The sequence below is a fragment of the Aythya marila genome, assembly GCF_965140915.1.
Source record: "Aythya marila genome assembly, chromosome: 8".
Lineage (NCBI taxonomy): Eukaryota > Metazoa > Chordata > Aves > Anseriformes > Anatidae > Aythya > Aythya marila.
The window spans coordinates 11,204,946-11,219,946 of NC_139049.1; the positions used below are offsets into that span (position 1 = coordinate 11,204,946).

At 57.2% G+C, this 15,001-nt stretch overlaps 3 protein-coding genes across 4 annotated transcripts; 2 read left to right on the top strand and 1 right to left on the bottom strand.

Annotated features, from left to right (window-relative positions):
• The first annotated feature begins 151 nt into the window (after nucleotides 1-151).
• Nucleotides 152-2,495, top strand: LRRC52 (leucine rich repeat containing 52). 2 transcript variants are annotated; one of them, XM_082766014.1, is made up of 3 exons: nucleotides 152-195; nucleotides 314-1,127; nucleotides 2,179-2,495. In XM_082766014.1, exons 2-3 carry the CDS (start codon nucleotides 485-487, stop codon nucleotides 2,430-2,432), a joined length of 897 nt encoding a protein of 298 aa, XP_082622140.1. In that variant the 5' UTR covers nucleotides 152-195; nucleotides 314-484; the 3' UTR covers nucleotides 2,433-2,495. The 2 variants fall into 2 exon arrangements, with proteins under 2 accessions (XP_082622140.1, XP_082622141.1); XM_082766015.1 differs by lacking the exon at nucleotides 152-195 and having other exon boundaries at nucleotides 335-397; nucleotides 475-1,127.
• Nucleotides 2,496-3,344: 849 nt separating this feature from the next.
• Nucleotides 3,345-8,347, top strand: MGST3 (microsomal glutathione S-transferase 3). Its single transcript, XM_082766560.1, has 6 exons — nucleotides 3,345-3,437; nucleotides 5,184-5,307; nucleotides 6,010-6,083; nucleotides 6,479-6,536; nucleotides 7,562-7,634; nucleotides 8,123-8,347. The coding sequence occupies exons 2-6, from the start codon at nucleotides 5,191-5,193 to the stop codon at nucleotides 8,230-8,232; spliced, it is 432 nt and encodes a 143-aa protein (XP_082622686.1). The 5' UTR covers nucleotides 3,345-3,437; nucleotides 5,184-5,190; the 3' UTR covers nucleotides 8,233-8,347.
• Nucleotides 8,348-8,569: 222 nt separating this feature from the next.
• On the bottom strand, nucleotides 8,570-14,751 carry ALDH9A1 (aldehyde dehydrogenase 9 family member A1). Its single transcript, XM_082766559.1, has 11 exons — nucleotides 14,536-14,751; nucleotides 13,903-14,048; nucleotides 12,775-12,904; nucleotides 12,339-12,473; nucleotides 11,839-12,035; nucleotides 11,473-11,613; nucleotides 10,947-11,135; nucleotides 10,646-10,733; nucleotides 10,330-10,471; nucleotides 9,665-9,777; nucleotides 8,570-9,388 (listed from the first exon to the last, which is right to left on the bottom strand). The coding sequence occupies exons 1-11, from the start codon at nucleotides 14,717-14,719 to the stop codon at nucleotides 9,294-9,296; spliced, it is 1,560 nt and encodes a 519-aa protein (XP_082622685.1). The 5' UTR covers nucleotides 14,720-14,751; the 3' UTR covers nucleotides 8,570-9,293.
• Between the last annotated feature and the right edge of the window lie 250 nt (nucleotides 14,752-15,001).

Here is a 15,001-nt window from a genome sequence, read left to right on the forward strand (position 1 = left end):
AGCCCCGCCCCTAACGGCCAACCGCCCGGCGTGAGGCGCTGAGGGGCCGGGGGAGGCGGGAGGGAGGCGGCGGCCGGGGGAGGAGCGGGGCTGAGCGGGGCTGAGGCGCCCCCTGCGGGCGGGCAGCGGCCCCGGGAGCTGCGAGGAGGCTCGGAAGGTGCCAGGAGGAGGCGAAGGTGCGAGGAGACGAGGAAGGTGCGAGGAGGGCGGCGGGCGGCGGGCCCCCTTCCCTTGGGGACGCGGCTGAGGGGGAGAAGCTGCCCTGAGGTAAAATGGCGCCCCCCCCCTCCCCTCCCCTCCTCCCTCCCCACAGGTGGCTGCAGAGACCCCGCAGCGCTCTGAGGTGAAAACCCGCCGGGAGCTCAGCTTCCAGCCAGGCGCCGTGCCAAGGAGTCAGGTGAGTCCCAGCGCTTCCCCAGGGACGGCTCCGCGGCGATGGTAACGCTGCCCGCCTAGGGCTGAGCGGTGCGTGAGGCGGGAGGCCATGTCTCCCTCAGGTGGACGGCGGCCCCTCGGCCTCCTCCTCCTCCTCCTCCTGCTGCTGCTCCTGGGGACGGGGCTGGCAGCGGGGAGCGCGCACTGCCCCAGCGGGTGCAGCTGCGGGTACCTGGAGGTGAACTGCACGGGGCGACAGTTGCAGGAGTTCCCCGCAGCCATCCCGCTGGACACCAGGCAGCTGATTCTGGCAGCCAACAACGTCTCCTACCTGCCGGCGGTGGAGTTGAGCTTCCTGGCTGATCTGGTCTACCTGGACTGCCAGAAGAACCTCTTAGGGGATGACCTGGATTTCACTTTTATCGGCGTGGCCAAGCTCGTCTACCTGGACCTCAGCTTCAACAACCTGACGCAGGTCACCTTCGGCACCTTCTCGCAGCTCCTCAGCCTGGTGGTGCTGAAGATCTCGGACAACCCCAACCTCGTAGCGATCGAGAAGGATGCTTTTGCCAACAACACCTGGCTGAGGCACTTGGATGTCAGCCGGACTGGCTTAACATTCCTGGACACCAGCACCGTCCGGGACCTGCCCAACCTGAGGTTTCTGGGGCTCAGTGACAACCCGTGGCACTGCAACTGTTCCTTTTTGGTCTTCATCACCTGGATGGCAGACAGCAACGTGCATTTCCCAGGTGAGGCAGCTAACCCCCCTCCACACTGTGGCAATGTTTGCAGCCTGTTCCTGCTTCTGTTCTCACCTCCTTGGTGCAGCCCCTCCAGTCCTGGGCTCTCCGATTCCTGCAGTGTCTCATTCACCTTGAATACTGCCCTTGTTTCTGCGCAGCACCCCTGGGAGGCCGTTGTTCTTTGCAGTCCTGCTACAGCAGTTCTGCTCGATGCTGAAAAGCTGGGTTAAAACCCAGTCAGCCCCTCTTCTGGCCAGGGTCTGCAGGAAGAGTCAGGGTGCTGCTGTGGAAGCCAGCAGGAGTTTTGCTGCTGACCTCGGTGGAGCTGTGAGCACACTGCTCCCTGCTGACCCATTTCCATACACGAAATGCCTGGCGCCGTAACTGTGGCTGGCAGGGTGTTAAACTGCAGGTGAAGGAGAGGGCTGTGGCCAAAGGCACGCTGTGCTTCTACAGAAACAAAAAGGAGACAGTGCTTTCCACCACAAGCAGCCTTTGCTGACTTCAGAGGGAAAAGCCAGCATCTGTTGTATTAGAATACGACAGGACACAGTCACTACTTCAGTGCAACCGAATCAGTAATGAGTTTCCTCTTTCTCTCTCACAAAGCAGGTGAGATTATGCCTAATTGCAAACCACTCTAGTTTTCAAACTTGACTCCCTGCATGCAAGCCTCATTATTCTAGTCTCCAAGGGCCTCTTTCAATTTAGCCCTGTCACTTCAGAAGCTAAGATTATTTAAAAAAAAAAAAAAAAAGAAGCAACCTACAAGTGCTCTTCTATTGAAATAAAAGTGAGCTATAGCAGTTTGTCACGATCCCATAATCCGACCATCGATATTTTCCCATGGAGACACCACCACAGAAATCATTCCGGCAGCTGTGGTTTGGCAGAGGTGCAACTCTGATTTTTCCTGGGCTGTGGAGGGAGGAGGCTGTGAAGCGTGGCGAAATTTTCCAATTTAGCAAACTGCTCCGTCCTTTTTCTAGCAGCACTCCTACTCACTAATGCCTTAGAAACAGGCAAAAGAACCGTGCCGTTGCTCTTCTCTCTGCAGATGCTGACAACATCACCTGCTACACACCCGAAGCCTTCCGCGCCTGGAAGCTGCCTGCAGCCGAGGTACAGCTGCACTCCAGCTGCCTGACCCAGCTGCACAAGCAGGACTACATCTTCCTGTGTTTCGTTGGCTTCTGCATATTCTTTGCTGGCACCGTGGTGGCCTGGCTGGCCGGCGTCTGTGCCGTCATCTACCAACTGCACACTTCCAAAGGGGAGGAGGATGAGGAGGAGGAAGACGCGGTCGCTTAGGACCAGCCCTACAAAGCGTTCCGAACGCCGTCCTGGGAACTGAAGGCAGGCCCTTCCTGGATGATTTCCCACATTATGCCCCACTTTAGATGCTATTTTTTTTTGAAGTGAAATAAAATTGCCAGAGATGAAAATCTCTGTGCTCCAGTTTCACTCGCTGTGCTGCCTCCGCCTTCCTTCTTCCGCTGGGACCTGGGACCTTGGCAGAGCATTCGGTGAGGGTGTGCGGACAGAGCCATGCACCCCCAGCAGCATTTACGCTCCTGTTTTACCACGAGGCTGCGGGACAGCAGGGTCAGCGTGCGGCCTGCCCTGTCACGGGGACAGGCATGAGGAGTTCGGAGATGCAGGAGAGGCCCGGAGCTGTGCTGTAGCCAGGGAGCTCACTGAGGTTTTGCTGGCCAGACTGGGGCCAGCCCAGAGAGCTCCCTGCTGTGGGAAGGCAGGCGTGTGAGCAAAGAGCTTAAACCCGGGACTTTTAGGGCCCTGGGGCCTGGTGGCTTCTCCATTATACCCAAAACAGCAAAAGGCGCGCCCTGTCCCGCTGTGGTGGTTCCCAGTTTATGGACACGTTCAGAACCAAAAAGTCCACCTCCTAATTCATTCTGTACCACGTTTCCCTACAACTGCGTTGCTTTTTAAGGTAAAACACCGCTTACACCCAGCCCCGGTGCTGACAGGGGCTCGTGCCTCCCCCCGGGCCAGAACATTGCGGGGTGTAAGCGAGATCCCGCGGATCGCTGGCACAGCGCACAGCAGTGAGGGGCTGCCTTCCCCACCCGGCACCGCCTGCGAGGGAACAGAACAGGGCACGAGCACCACGAGAGCACCCCAAAAGCTGCCTGCAAAATCCCCCCCCGGCCTGGGGAGAGGTCGCAGCCCCCTGGGGGGCAGCACGGAGCCCGCAGCCCTCGCTCCGCCTCGGGGCGCGGCCAAGCCCGGTCCCGGCCCCGCTCCCGCCCCGGGCTGCTCCGCACCGCACCTGAGCCGGGCCCCGGGGTGCGGGTGAGTGCGGGCAGGGGGCCGGGGGGCTGCGGGGGGCTGCGGGGAGGGTCGAGAGCCCGGTGTGGGGCTGCAGGGGAGGCGGGGCGGCCCTGCTGAGTCCTTATTGCGGCGTGGTTGCGGCGAGCCTGCTGGGAATCGTTGCTGCGGGGGGAAAGCGCTCCCTGGGAGCTCTCCCGCAGCCCTCCGGCCGTGCTGCATCATCCCCCGCGGACCCAGGCCCAAGCGTTGCCGCAGGGAAGATGCAAAATTAGGCTTGTGCAGGGCGCCGGTGTTCGTGGGCAGAGTCCTTGCGCTGCAGACAAAGGTTGGTGAGAGGCAGCAGCAGCAGGGAGCAGCCGCAGGTATCGGCTTGGAATCGCTTTGGCTCCTGGTTGCTAGAGCAAAGGCGCCGCGTAGTTCCGCAGCGGTAGCAAAGGTCCAGCAGCAGGTTTATAACCCCTGGCTTAACGCTGTGCTGCGCCCTTTGCTACTGAGAGAAAAGGTAAAACTCCAAAGGACGCAGCACGGCGAAAGGCCCGGTCCTTGCTGCCGCGTGGGGCTTCTCCAAGCCTGGCAGCTGAAGGGGGAAATGCGACCGTGGAGCTGCGCTGTGCGGCAGGAAGGGGCTGTATGCACAGCGTGACCTCTAACTGCCTCTAACTGTCGCACGCGGGTGCAGCTGACCTGTCTTAGTTAGAGCTTTCAGCATGCTTACTAAGAATTTTTGAGCAAACTTCACGTGGACAAAGCCAGCTGTTGTCTTGATCAAAATCCCTGCGCAAATGGGAAATTAAATCGCCTGCTCCCTGCTGAGCAGTGCTGGTGCAGAAGGAGGGCTGGCTGCGCTGCTTCCTCCAGGAGGGACGTTTGTCCCCCGTGCCAACAGATCGTGCTGGTGGGACAGCGCCAGAGACACCAGAACCTTGCTGCATCACGGCAACGGGCTGCGGTTTGGTTTGGTTTGGAGAGGGAATCGGCTTAGTGCTGGGGAGAGAGGTGCCCGCTGCCTCCTGGTGCTGTGCATGACACAGCACAGGCTCCGTTCACGTGGGCGCAATCAGAGGTGGGGATGGTGCAAGGGGACCGCTGCCAGATGGTGGTGGGGCTGCTCTCTGTGACTCCGAGCCCGTTCCTTGAAGCTGCTGGGAGCGAGCGTCGCTCGTCTGGCCATTTTATTGCGTGAAAAAACACCTCTGTTTGTTTTGAATCCCTGTCCTGGCTGCATTTGGTGGCTCTGAGTTCTGACTTTGGAAGCAAACAACCGGTTTCTGTCCGCCCTCTTTAGCTTTTACAGACTTCATTGAATACCAGTCCTGCTTGTCTGCTCTCCGAGATGAGTCTGGACTTACTCGGCTGTTCCTCACATGAAAGCTGTTGCAGATCTTTAAACACCCTTGCAGCGCCACTCTGTCCCCTTCCTGGTTCTGCTGCAAGCTTTTTAAGGTGTTGGGACAAGAACTGGCTGCGCTGCTCAGGCTGGAGGTGAAGCAGGGCTTTGCACAGTGCCATAATTTGGCTGACCTGGTCTCCAGCCAGGCTGTGGAGAAATTCCTGCAAGCGCAGGAATTGCAAGGGGTTGTTCTGCTTAACGCCCAGCAGGCACCAAAAGGTAAAAAATCCCTGAGAGTTTCTCCTCTCCTTCAGCCAGTCCTTGTGCTAGGAGGACTCAGCAGTTCTTACACACACACACACGTGTTTCTGCCTGCACTGAGCTGCCTCTGCTCCAGTCCTCCCCTGCAGTAGTAACGGGCTCTCTTTTCCTCCCAGCACCACCATGGCAGCTCTCTCCAAAGAGTACGGCTACGTCATCCTGACGGGGGCCGCCAGCTTCGTCCTGGTCACGCACCTCGCCGTCAAGGTGGCAAAGGCCCGCAAGAAGTACAACGTGGAGGTGAGTCCTCCTCTCCTCGGGCAGAGGGGTTGGGAAGGGGCTGCAGCTCCGACGCTGGTGGGGAGGGAGAGCCCCAGGCCCTGCTGAGCGATCCCCGTCTGAGGGATCCCCTCCTCCTGCAGCAGGGACAGCGCAGCCTGGCTGCAGCACCCCTCCTTCATCCCCTCCCCGGCCCAGAAGGGCACACAGGCCTTGCCTTCCCAGGCTGTAGTGCTACAGATAAGCTCGGTGCCACCTAGTTTATTTCTGGATGCCCCGCTGGCACTTCCTACCCCACCGTGTGGATGTAGAAGGGATGGAGCCGACATTTCGGCTCTCCAAACTGGAGCAGACGCGCAGCAGAAATCAGGGCTTGGCAGAACAGGCGCTTGGCACTGAGCTGAGACGGCTGAAAGCAGAAGGCTTCGAGCCCGGAAACACTGACAGGCAAGAAACCACACGGCCTTTTTTCCCTGCGAAGAAGGCAGACGCAGCATTGAGAGCAAAGGGATCTCAGTGGAACAAAAGCATTCGGGAGCAAGCAGCAGTTTCAACATTGCTGTGGGCCGCGGGGCAGGGTGTGAGGCTCTAACTTGAAGCAAGTCCGTGTTAGAGGCAGCAGCACAGAACGGGGCTCCCCGGGAGAGGTGCCACAGGGCCTGCACCTCGCTGCTGGAGTTCGGGCTGCGTTGCTCACGTTCTGCTCTTGTGTTTCTTTGACAGTACCCCACCATGTACAGCACAGATCCTGAGCACGGGCGTATGTTCAACTGCATCCAGCGTGCGCACCAGAACACGTGAGTGCCGCGTGCGATTGTCGTACTGCCCTTGGCTCCTCGTGGTCAGGGTCCACCCGGCTAATGCGGGGCAGAGCACATCCGAGGGAGGCTGGGGCAGCAGCTCCTGGGGCAGCTGGTGGCAGGCAGCATTTAGCAGCAGCTCGGGCATAAAGTGGAAAGAAGAGGGGGGCGGCCTGACAGAGGCACGGGCAGGGATGAAGTCCCTGAAAGCCTGCGCAAAAAGTTCCCTTGTGCCTCCATCTCTGGCCACGGCACCGAGCAGCTCTCCTCAGCGTGGAGGCTCACAGCAGCCAGGCCCATCAGTTGACAAGGGATGCTCGCAGCTCTCTGCATGCCTAGATGTTCTCTCTACGAGCAATCCGAACAAACGTAACCTCCTCTCTCATTTTCAGACTGGAAGTTTATCCCTCCTTCCTGTTCTTCCTAGCCACTGGGGGCATCTACCACCCGGTAAGTGACTAGCTCACAGGGTTGCACGACTGAACTCTGCCCTTAATCCCTGACTCAGAGCAGGCAGGAGGCCAAGCCCGCCCCTGTGGAGGCAGCCAGGCTCCTTCCCCAGCCACATGCCCCTGCACGGCCATGCCCCTTCTGAAAATGCAGTGGTACGAGCTCTCGTGCAGGGGAACCACAAGAATTTCATAAATCATTGCCGCTACTGCAGCCTCTAGGCCCCTTTCCTTCCCCTGAGTGGGGCTTGTTAGACAAACTGCAGCATCCACAGCCTCCAGCCCACAGCTGGGGAGGGTCCCTCTGACCCTGCCTGGTTCTCCCGAGCCTGCAGGGTCCTGCTGGGCTCACAGCAGGGCCACTCAGCAGCTGGCTTTGTACAGGATGGGGACCCTGTCACTTCCTTTTTAAACACACTTTTAAAAAGAGTTTTTCTGACAAAAATAGATGGGGAACACTGTGATCTTCCCACCCACCTTCACCACCAAAGGAGGTGTGTGAAGGATGCAAAAAAAGCCTGGATTATTTTTAAATCGAAGAGGTAGACAGCTCTTGAGGAGGCAGTTCATCTGGGAGAGCCTAAAACCAGGAGCTTCTTCTTTACCACCACCAGACAAATCGGGTCCATCTTGAACATTCCTTTTCGGAGAGGGAAGGAAGTGGCACAGGCGGATCTGACAAACTGAAGCATATTGCAGCAAGCCACATTGCAGCAAGCTCTAAATGAAGTGGCAGGGCAGAAATCCACAGCAGGGAAACCTGTGCACCTGCCTGCACCAGTGGAGGGGGGCTTGCAAGGCCCTGCAGCACATCACAGGCACCCCAGAGGTGCCTCGAAAGGGACCCGATCTGAAACTCACCCTGGGTCCCCACACCACTCACCCCCTTCTCCCAGGCTGATTCCCAGCTGGGTCAGGACCCCCGCTGTAGTTTGTGGTCCCTTCTCGGAGCAGGGCAGCTGTAACAGCTGAGCAGGTGCCAGCAAGAAACCTCCAAAACCTTACACGCTTCTCCTTTCCTCCTAGCGGATTGCCACGGGGCTCGGCGTTGCCTGGATCATCGGGCGAATCCTCTATGCCTACGGCTACTACACAGGAGGTGGGTCCTCATCCTGCGGCACAGCAGGGCTGTGGAAACTGCAGCCTCCTCTCCAGCTCCTGGCAAGGAGGCAGCACAAAGCTTCCCTCCCGTCAGGGTGCAGAGCAGAGGGTGCAGGCGCACAGACTGCACGCTGCACTGTGCTCTGCCTGACAATAGCAAGAGCTCTAATCTCAAGGCGTACCAAGTTTGGGCTATTATTAGAGTAACCTCTAGTTCCTGCTCCCTCTTCAGTTTCATCTGCTGCTTCCCACACTAGTCACAGCAAACCACACTGCGGGGGGCTCATCCCAAGTGTGCACTTGTATTGGTTCGGGTCTGTCACGCTCACAGCACTTCCCCAGCTTTCCTTTCTGAAGGTGAGGGCGAGGTCAGCCAAAGCTGAACACGCTTGCAGCAAGTTAAGGTCGTGTGCGGCAGAGCTGGGAGCGGCCTGGATGAGAGAGCCAGGTACTGCTGCTGAACTGATAAAATCTGTCTTTTTCCAGAGCCAAAAAATCGAAGTAGAGGGGCCATCGGTTCTGCTGCACTCATCGGGCTGGTGGGCACGGGCGTGTATTCAGCTTTCCAGCACCTTGGTTGGACCTGCCAGGACTAACTGGCCGTCACGGTGGCTGCCTGGGAACCCAAAGGGATTCTTGTTCTGTTTTCTCGTACAGCATTTCATTGCCTGTTGGCTGTTTTTCTCCTCATTCAATAAAATGAAGTTGTCAGTTCTGTATTTTTATTTTGAAGTTGCAGAGGGCTGTCTTGAGTTTTGCAGCAAGCCAGAACGACTGATTTTATAGGACTATAGAAATCTGCCTGTCGGGCAGGGATGTTCTAGCTTTTATGGCTTTGGTGAATGAAAAGCAATCTTGCAGCCCATTTGCTTAACCCATACAGCAACTGCCCAGCCCTATCAGACCGTATTTCTGGGCTCCTTGATTCATGTCACTCACCAATAAGATGTTGCAGAGTTAGTATTTATTTGATTACTTAAAAAAGATTACGTAAACATTTAAATTTGCTATTTCATCACGTTTATAAAGAGAAGTAGGCTTATAGGAAAGAAATCAAATAGATGCCTGCCTGTCTTAGGCAAAAGCTGTTCTATGTCAGCGCTCGCTACCACTCTGATTATCCTCTGTGCTGTGTGAGGAGAGCATCTGCAGCACCATGCCTGCCACGGGCAGCATCAGCTCTCCACCCCTACAGTATCGTGTCCCACCTGGAGGTGTTGCACAGATAAAAAACAGAATTTTGGTTCACAAGTGGGCTAGAGGGAAAAACTAAAGGCTCCTCTTAAGGCTTTTATATAGCCAGAGAAAAGACAGTCTACAGAGCTACAGCACAGCAACGTGTCCCAGGGCTTTTAGGTGCACTGAGAGTCACACTTGGTAAGGGGAGACTGAACTTGATTGAAGGTGAGAGAGAGCAGGGGTCAAGATCTGCTGGGGAGAAGCCCCTGCTAACATGAAGGAGCTGCAGGTGCCAGCTGCTGAAAGCCAGGTTGCTCCCTCCTGCTCCGAGGTTCCCTTCCCCTCACAGCAGCGGGGTGGCCAAATGCTGCCCTCGCTCTGCCCCACCCCCAGGCACTTACAATCTCTCAGCACTTTATTGCTGGGTAAATGATTCACCATTCTGAGCCGGCGCGCCCTCCGGATGGCCCCAGAGCCACTAGAACACGGACTCCACATCACCCATCTCCACGCAGACCGTCTTCAGCTGCGAGTAGTACTCGATGGCCGCCCGTCCGTTCTCTCTGCCAAACCCTGCAAGGACGAGCCAGCGGTGAGAGCACAGCTCCAGGCATCCTTTGTGCATCCTTCGTGCCCCCTGGGACCAGCACGGAGCCAGACCAGGGTGATACTAAAGTTTATCTCCCTCCTTTCTCAGCACAAACCCACAACCCCTTCTCCTGCTTCCCTTTCATCCCCCGGTGAGGTATCCACCCCGTGACACAGCAGAGAGGCCGCCCAGGCCTGCCACCGCAGACACAGGCGCATCCTCACTCTCCCCTGGGCGCAGCAGAGCCAAACGCTGCTCACCTGACGCCTTGTATCCTCCGAAGGGCAGCTCCACGGGGCTGACGTTGTAGTTGTTAATGAAGCACATCCCGGCGTTAAGCGCAGCCACGACCCTGTGAGCCTTCTGGATGTCCCTGCGGGGAAAGGGCAACTCAGCCGGAGCCTCCCTTCCACCCTCTCCTCCCGTGCCAGCTGACATCCCGCTACAGAAAGGCCCCCAGCAGGTCATGGTGCTTTTTGGGGCCCGTCCTGCCCTTCTCAGTCCTTGCCCGCTCCGAGGATCCAGCACCTATCCCCACGGACACGCAGAACAGCACTTGATTTGAGAGGGCAGGACAAGGACAGCAGCAGAGCGGGCTACGGCAAGCAGCCAAAAGCCGTCTTCGCACGCTTTCAGCAGCATGGCAGGCTCCTGGCGAACACCTCCTGGAGATGCAGAAGGCGGGCAGCAGGCCAAGCACGGGCTGGAAGGAGTCTGAAGGACGGCTGGGCCCACCTAACCCTTCAGGAGAGCTGCGAGGAGATGCGCAGTCGCTTATAAAGTTTCCTTCTGGCATTTCTGCAGCGTTCCCAGAAGATATCCATGCCCGTGCCAGACTCCACAAGAGGAGCATCAGGTTGCCGCAGTCTTTCCCTTCTCCTCCCCTCCCCTGACCTCCCCCCAGCACGGCGCTGCCCAGCTGTACCTGGTGAAGACGCCACCAGCCAGCCCGAACTTGGTGTTGTTGGCTCTCTCCACCACCTCCTCCTCGGTGTCAAAGGGCAGGATGGACATGACGGGCCCGAAGATCTCTTCCTTCACACACGTCATGTCATCGGTGCAGTTCCCTGCAAGCACAGAGATTTCCCAATTAATTCAGGCACCTCAGCTACCTCCAGCGCACCCACCTGAGTGCCCTCTGGGGGCACACACGGAGATGGGTCACGCCGAACGCAGCTTTCTCCAGGAATTCAGGGACACCCACGTGGAAGATGCCAGCACCATGAACTTCCAGGACATACCTAGCACACAGGGGCGCATGTAGAAGCCGTTCTTCAGCTTCGGGTCATCCGGTACGTAAAGGTCCCCACCACACAGCACCTGGGCACCCTGAAAAAGAGCCAAGCAGGAGATTGGCAGGCACGGACGGGGGCATCCTGCCCAGCCGCAGCAGCTCTGGGACAACAATCCCTGCTGCTGTGCTGCCCCATCAGACACACCACGCCTGGGCCCTCAAAAAAAGAGAGCTATCAGTCTGCTTGTCTAACAACAAAAAAAAAGACACTATTTTAGGGCAGTCTCAAGGCAGCAGCATGACCTCACCTGCTCCTTCGCCTGCTTGATAAAGTTCTGGACACGATCCAGGTGGGGCCGGTTGATGAGGGCTCCCATCCGGGTGTCTTCCAGAAGCGGGTCTCCAATCTTGATCTTCTGGGTGCGTTTCACCACCTCCTTTGTGAAGGTATCCAGGATCTTCCTCTCCACAAACACCCGCGTGCCGTTGCAGCACACCTGGAACACAGAACAGGCTGCTGACAACAAGGCACGCTGCACTCTGCAAGCCTTCCTGCAAGGGCCCTGCTGCAGGGGTTCCCTGAAAAGCCCCTAAAAAAGCTGCTAAACCAGCCAGCTTGACCCTGGGGACAGCGGAGAGCAGGCAGGCAGTCCTGCTGTTCTTGCCTGCTCTGGACACAGCGGAACTGATGCCACCAAGTGGCCAAAACGCACCGAGTCACCAGCAGGACATGATTTGCTGCCCGTTCAGCTCCCAGAGATGACCCACGTAAAGCAGTTTGCCAACGAGATTACACAAAACCTGCAGCCAAACCCCTGCCCCTCGGCCACGCACCTCGCCCTGCGTGAGGAAGTTGGCCATGAGGGCTCCGTTCACAGCGTTCTCCAGGGCGCAGTCCGAAAAGATGATAAGGGGGGATTTGCCTCCCAGCTCCAAGGTGATGGGTTTGATGCCTTTAGCTGCCATCTCCATGATCTGGCAGAAGCAAGGACACAAGAGACAAGTGACACACGGGCAATACGGAGGCTGGAGGGGGCAAGGGACACCCAAGGGGAGAGCTACCAGGGGTCTTCACCAACAACAGAAGCAGCCAGCGCACACAAAGGGCAGGCTGGGTTCCTTAGACTCATTTAATTCAGACTGCAGACGTTCTCAAAGGGAACAGCCCCCGTGTGTCCCCCAGTGTGACGGTGCCTTTACCTTGATGCCAGTCGGCACGCTGCCAGTGAAGGAGATTTTGGCCACATCTGGGTGCTGACACAGGAACTGGCCTGTGGCCACCCCGCCCTGCACCACGTTGAAGAGCCCCTTGGGCACACCGGCCTGGGTGAAGATCTCTGCCAACCTCACCACCGAGATGGGGGTGAAGGGAGAGGGCTTGAAGACCATCGCGTTGCCTAAGGGACAGAGGCGAGGTGGGGTTAACACCCAAACTGCATCAGGGGAAATAAAAACCACCGATAAAAAATCACCCTACACAACGAATTTGTCTCTGATGTGTCCCCTGATGTGTCCCCTGCCCTCTTCGCACCTGCCAGGTTCCCCCTTCCATTTCCTTTCCTTTCCTGCCTGAAGGCTCTGCGACCCCTTCAACACCTCCTTTGAGGCGATCCTTGTCCGTGTCTCTGTCTCCCAAATCTCACTCCCCCACAGGATCACTCGGCTTCAGAGGGGAGCTTCCAGGGGCACAGTCTCCATACCGCAAGCCAGGGCCGGGGCAGCCTTCCAGCAGGCAATCTGGAAAGGGTAATTCCAGGCTCCGATCCCGACACACACACCCAGGGGCTCTCTGCGAGTGTACCCAAAGGATCCCCCGGGAAGCTGGACGTGTTCACCTGCAGAGACAGACAGACAGAAGTAAGAGAGGAACAAAGCTCCTTGCTGTTTAATCAGAGCCTCGGGGGCCAGATCTGACTTAGTCTGGGAACACACACACACAGCTTTTACCCCAACAAGCTCACAGAGCATGGCAGCGTTAGGTAGAGAGCTCTGAAAATTCCCCCAAGATCTTCAGAAAAAAGAGCAGTCCTTCTCTTAGAGGAATCGACACCAAAGATGGTCTTGTATCATGGAAGGTACCAGAGAAGACAAGAGGCAGGACAGAGAATAAAGAGCCAACTCCCCTAAAGCTCTCACCAGCCAGAGATCCTGCCAGCCCTGCGTAATACTCCAGGCACTGCCAGGATATGTCGATGTCCACTCTGGCTTCAAAGATGGATTTCCCATTGTTGATGGTTTCCAAGGTGGCAATTTCGTCTCGCTGTTCCTGTGAGGGGCGCAGCACAATGACAGCACATCAGAGAAGCCACAAGGAGCTAGCTGCATCCCAAGCGTGCAACCTCCAAGCCAGGCTCTGCCTTGAGTAATCATTTTATCTAAAAGATAAGATTCCCAACTGTAATTTATCGATTTGCCAGAGGCCATTGGGAGAATGCCAAACAGAGAGCTGCTGGGTTCACTGCTAGTCTGGTCTTGCTTAACAGCTCTGTTTATCTGAAAGATGAGCAAAACTGAGCTGAAAAGCCAGCTGGTAAACAATGACTGGAATTCACAGAAATAAGCTGGGAGGGACAGCAAACAGCAAGACCAAAACCGATCCAGAGGATTTAGCAAAAGACGGACAAAGCAGCAGAGCTGGGAGGTATCCTTTAACAGAAATATCAGCCTGATGCAGGAGTCTGGCAGGAGTAGAAATCTGGCAGAAAGAAAACACTATTCTTATCACATGTACACGCTGGGGCAAGGTCCAGTTTCTTACAGACCTGTGCCTCAACGGGCATTAACTTTGATGTCCAGGAATGTGTTATCTCACAGACAAGTTTGTGATAAAGCTAGGATATTTGTATCCTCTCCCCACGCGTATTATCTGCTGTCTAAGGGAAAGAAAACAGCATTCCTACGTTGTCTTATTGCTAAAACAAAATACGCTCCCACCACGTGACATTAGGGTCTGAAATCCTAAAGTTCAGGGACGTGACAGCTACGCAGCTTCAGCTTGGAAATCACCTGCCCTGCAGGGTCCTGACTGGATTGCTTCAGCTTCATGTCTTCTACCAGAATTAGGCAGAAAAGGTGCTGCAGCACACACCGGCCTTGAGCCAAGCCTGATAAGACCGGGTGCCCTGCCCAAGGGCCTCTGCTGGTCAAAGGTGGGGTTTTACCTCCTGTGCTCCTCCTGGGGCTCGGGAAGTGCTGCTGGAACCGCAGCCACCTTAACCCACGAAAATGCTGGCAGACAAAACGTGAAGCGAGCCCCCGACATACCCGAATGATTCTGGCGGCCTCCAGCAGCACCCGGCACCGCTCCATGCCTGATTTTTGGCTCCATTCTTTGAAGGCAGCCTTCGCGCTCTGCACAGCCAGGTCCACCTCCTTCTCCCCGGAGCACAGCAGCTTGGCTATCACTCGGCCTGGGCACATTTTAAGCAGGAAACAAACAAGATGTTCGAGTCAGAGGAAGGGCACAGAACACACCATTCACTTTGCAGCACAAATTTCAGTCCCACCACCCGCACCAGGCTACGGATGCAATGGTTCCTAACAAAACCCACTCAGTTGTGACCGGTTTCTCAGTGAGATGCTGTAGTTTGGAGGGGTCTTAATGCACATTAAGTTATTAATTAGCTCCTGGCATTACAAACTTCTTTGCTCCCCCCCCTTGAGCTTCCACCACCAGCACCCTGCCACGCGTTCCTCATCTCCGTTAGCCCCTCGCCACCTTGCCCGGGGTCTGCCAAAAGCCAGGCGAGGCAAAACCAATTAATTTGGAAATCATTTGAGCCAAACCCCGGCACTTTGGCAGACGGTCTCAGCCAGTCCCAGGCTGCAAGGGCTGAGGATACGGGGGTCGGGGCAGCCCCCCCGAGGCACAGCCGTGTCCCCACGCGTGTCCCCCACCTGTGGCCGGCTCGTAGACCTCCTCCACCTGCCCCCCATCGGCGGGCTGCAGCCGGGCACCCCCCCGGTAATTGAGGGGCTGCTGCAGGGAGAAGGAGCCGGTGGCGCTGCTCATGGCGAGGCCGGGCAGCAGGCGGCGGAGCCGGGGCACCAGGGGCTGCAGCAGGGTCCGTGGCACCACCATGGGCCAGCTGCGGGGCAATGGGGGTGGCCAGGAGCTGGGGGGAGCCCCCCAGAGCCCCGGAACGCCCCCCCCGGCAAGCCCAGCCCCGGCCCTGGGCGCCCCCCCGCGGCTCGGAGGGCCCACAGGTGTAAAAAAGGGCGGAACCGAAACCGTTCTTTCTTCCCCCAAAAGGTAGGTGTCCCCCCATTGTATTTTGTGGGTTCTTAGAGCTCAGACCTAGAGAGTTATTCTCCCTTTGTTAGGAGCCAGCATAGCACCAAAGCCCTAATTTTCAGATAATTT

Coding starts and splice junctions, on each gene's coding strand:
- ALDH9A1 (XM_082766559.1), bottom strand. CDS start 14,719: ATGGTGGTGCCACGGACCCTGCTGCAGCCCCTGGTGCCCCGGCTCCGC. Junction 11,136..11,472: donor ACTTCCTCACGCAGGGCGAG/GTGCGTGGCCGA, acceptor TCTGTGTTCCAG/GTGTGCTGCAACGGCACGCG. Junction 10,472..10,645: donor CATGCGCCCCTGTGTGCTAG/GTATGTCCTGGA, acceptor CTGTGCTTGCAG/GGAACTGCACCGATGACATG.
- MGST3 (XM_082766560.1), top strand. CDS start 5,191: ATGGCAGCTCTCTCCAAAGAGTACGGCTACGTCATCCTGACGGGGGCC. Junction 5,308..6,009: donor GCAAGAAGTACAACGTGGAG/GTGAGTCCTCCT, acceptor TTTCTTTGACAG/TACCCCACCATGTACAGCAC. Junction 7,635..8,122: donor CTACGGCTACTACACAGGAG/GTGGGTCCTCAT, acceptor GTCTTTTTCCAG/AGCCAAAAAATCGAAGTAGA.
- LRRC52 (XM_082766014.1), top strand. CDS start 485: ATGTCTCCCTCAGGTGGACGGCGGCCCCTCGGCCTCCTCCTCCTCCTC. Junction 1,128..2,178: donor CAGCAACGTGCATTTCCCAG/GTGAGGCAGCTA, acceptor TTCTCTCTGCAG/ATGCTGACAACATCACCTGC.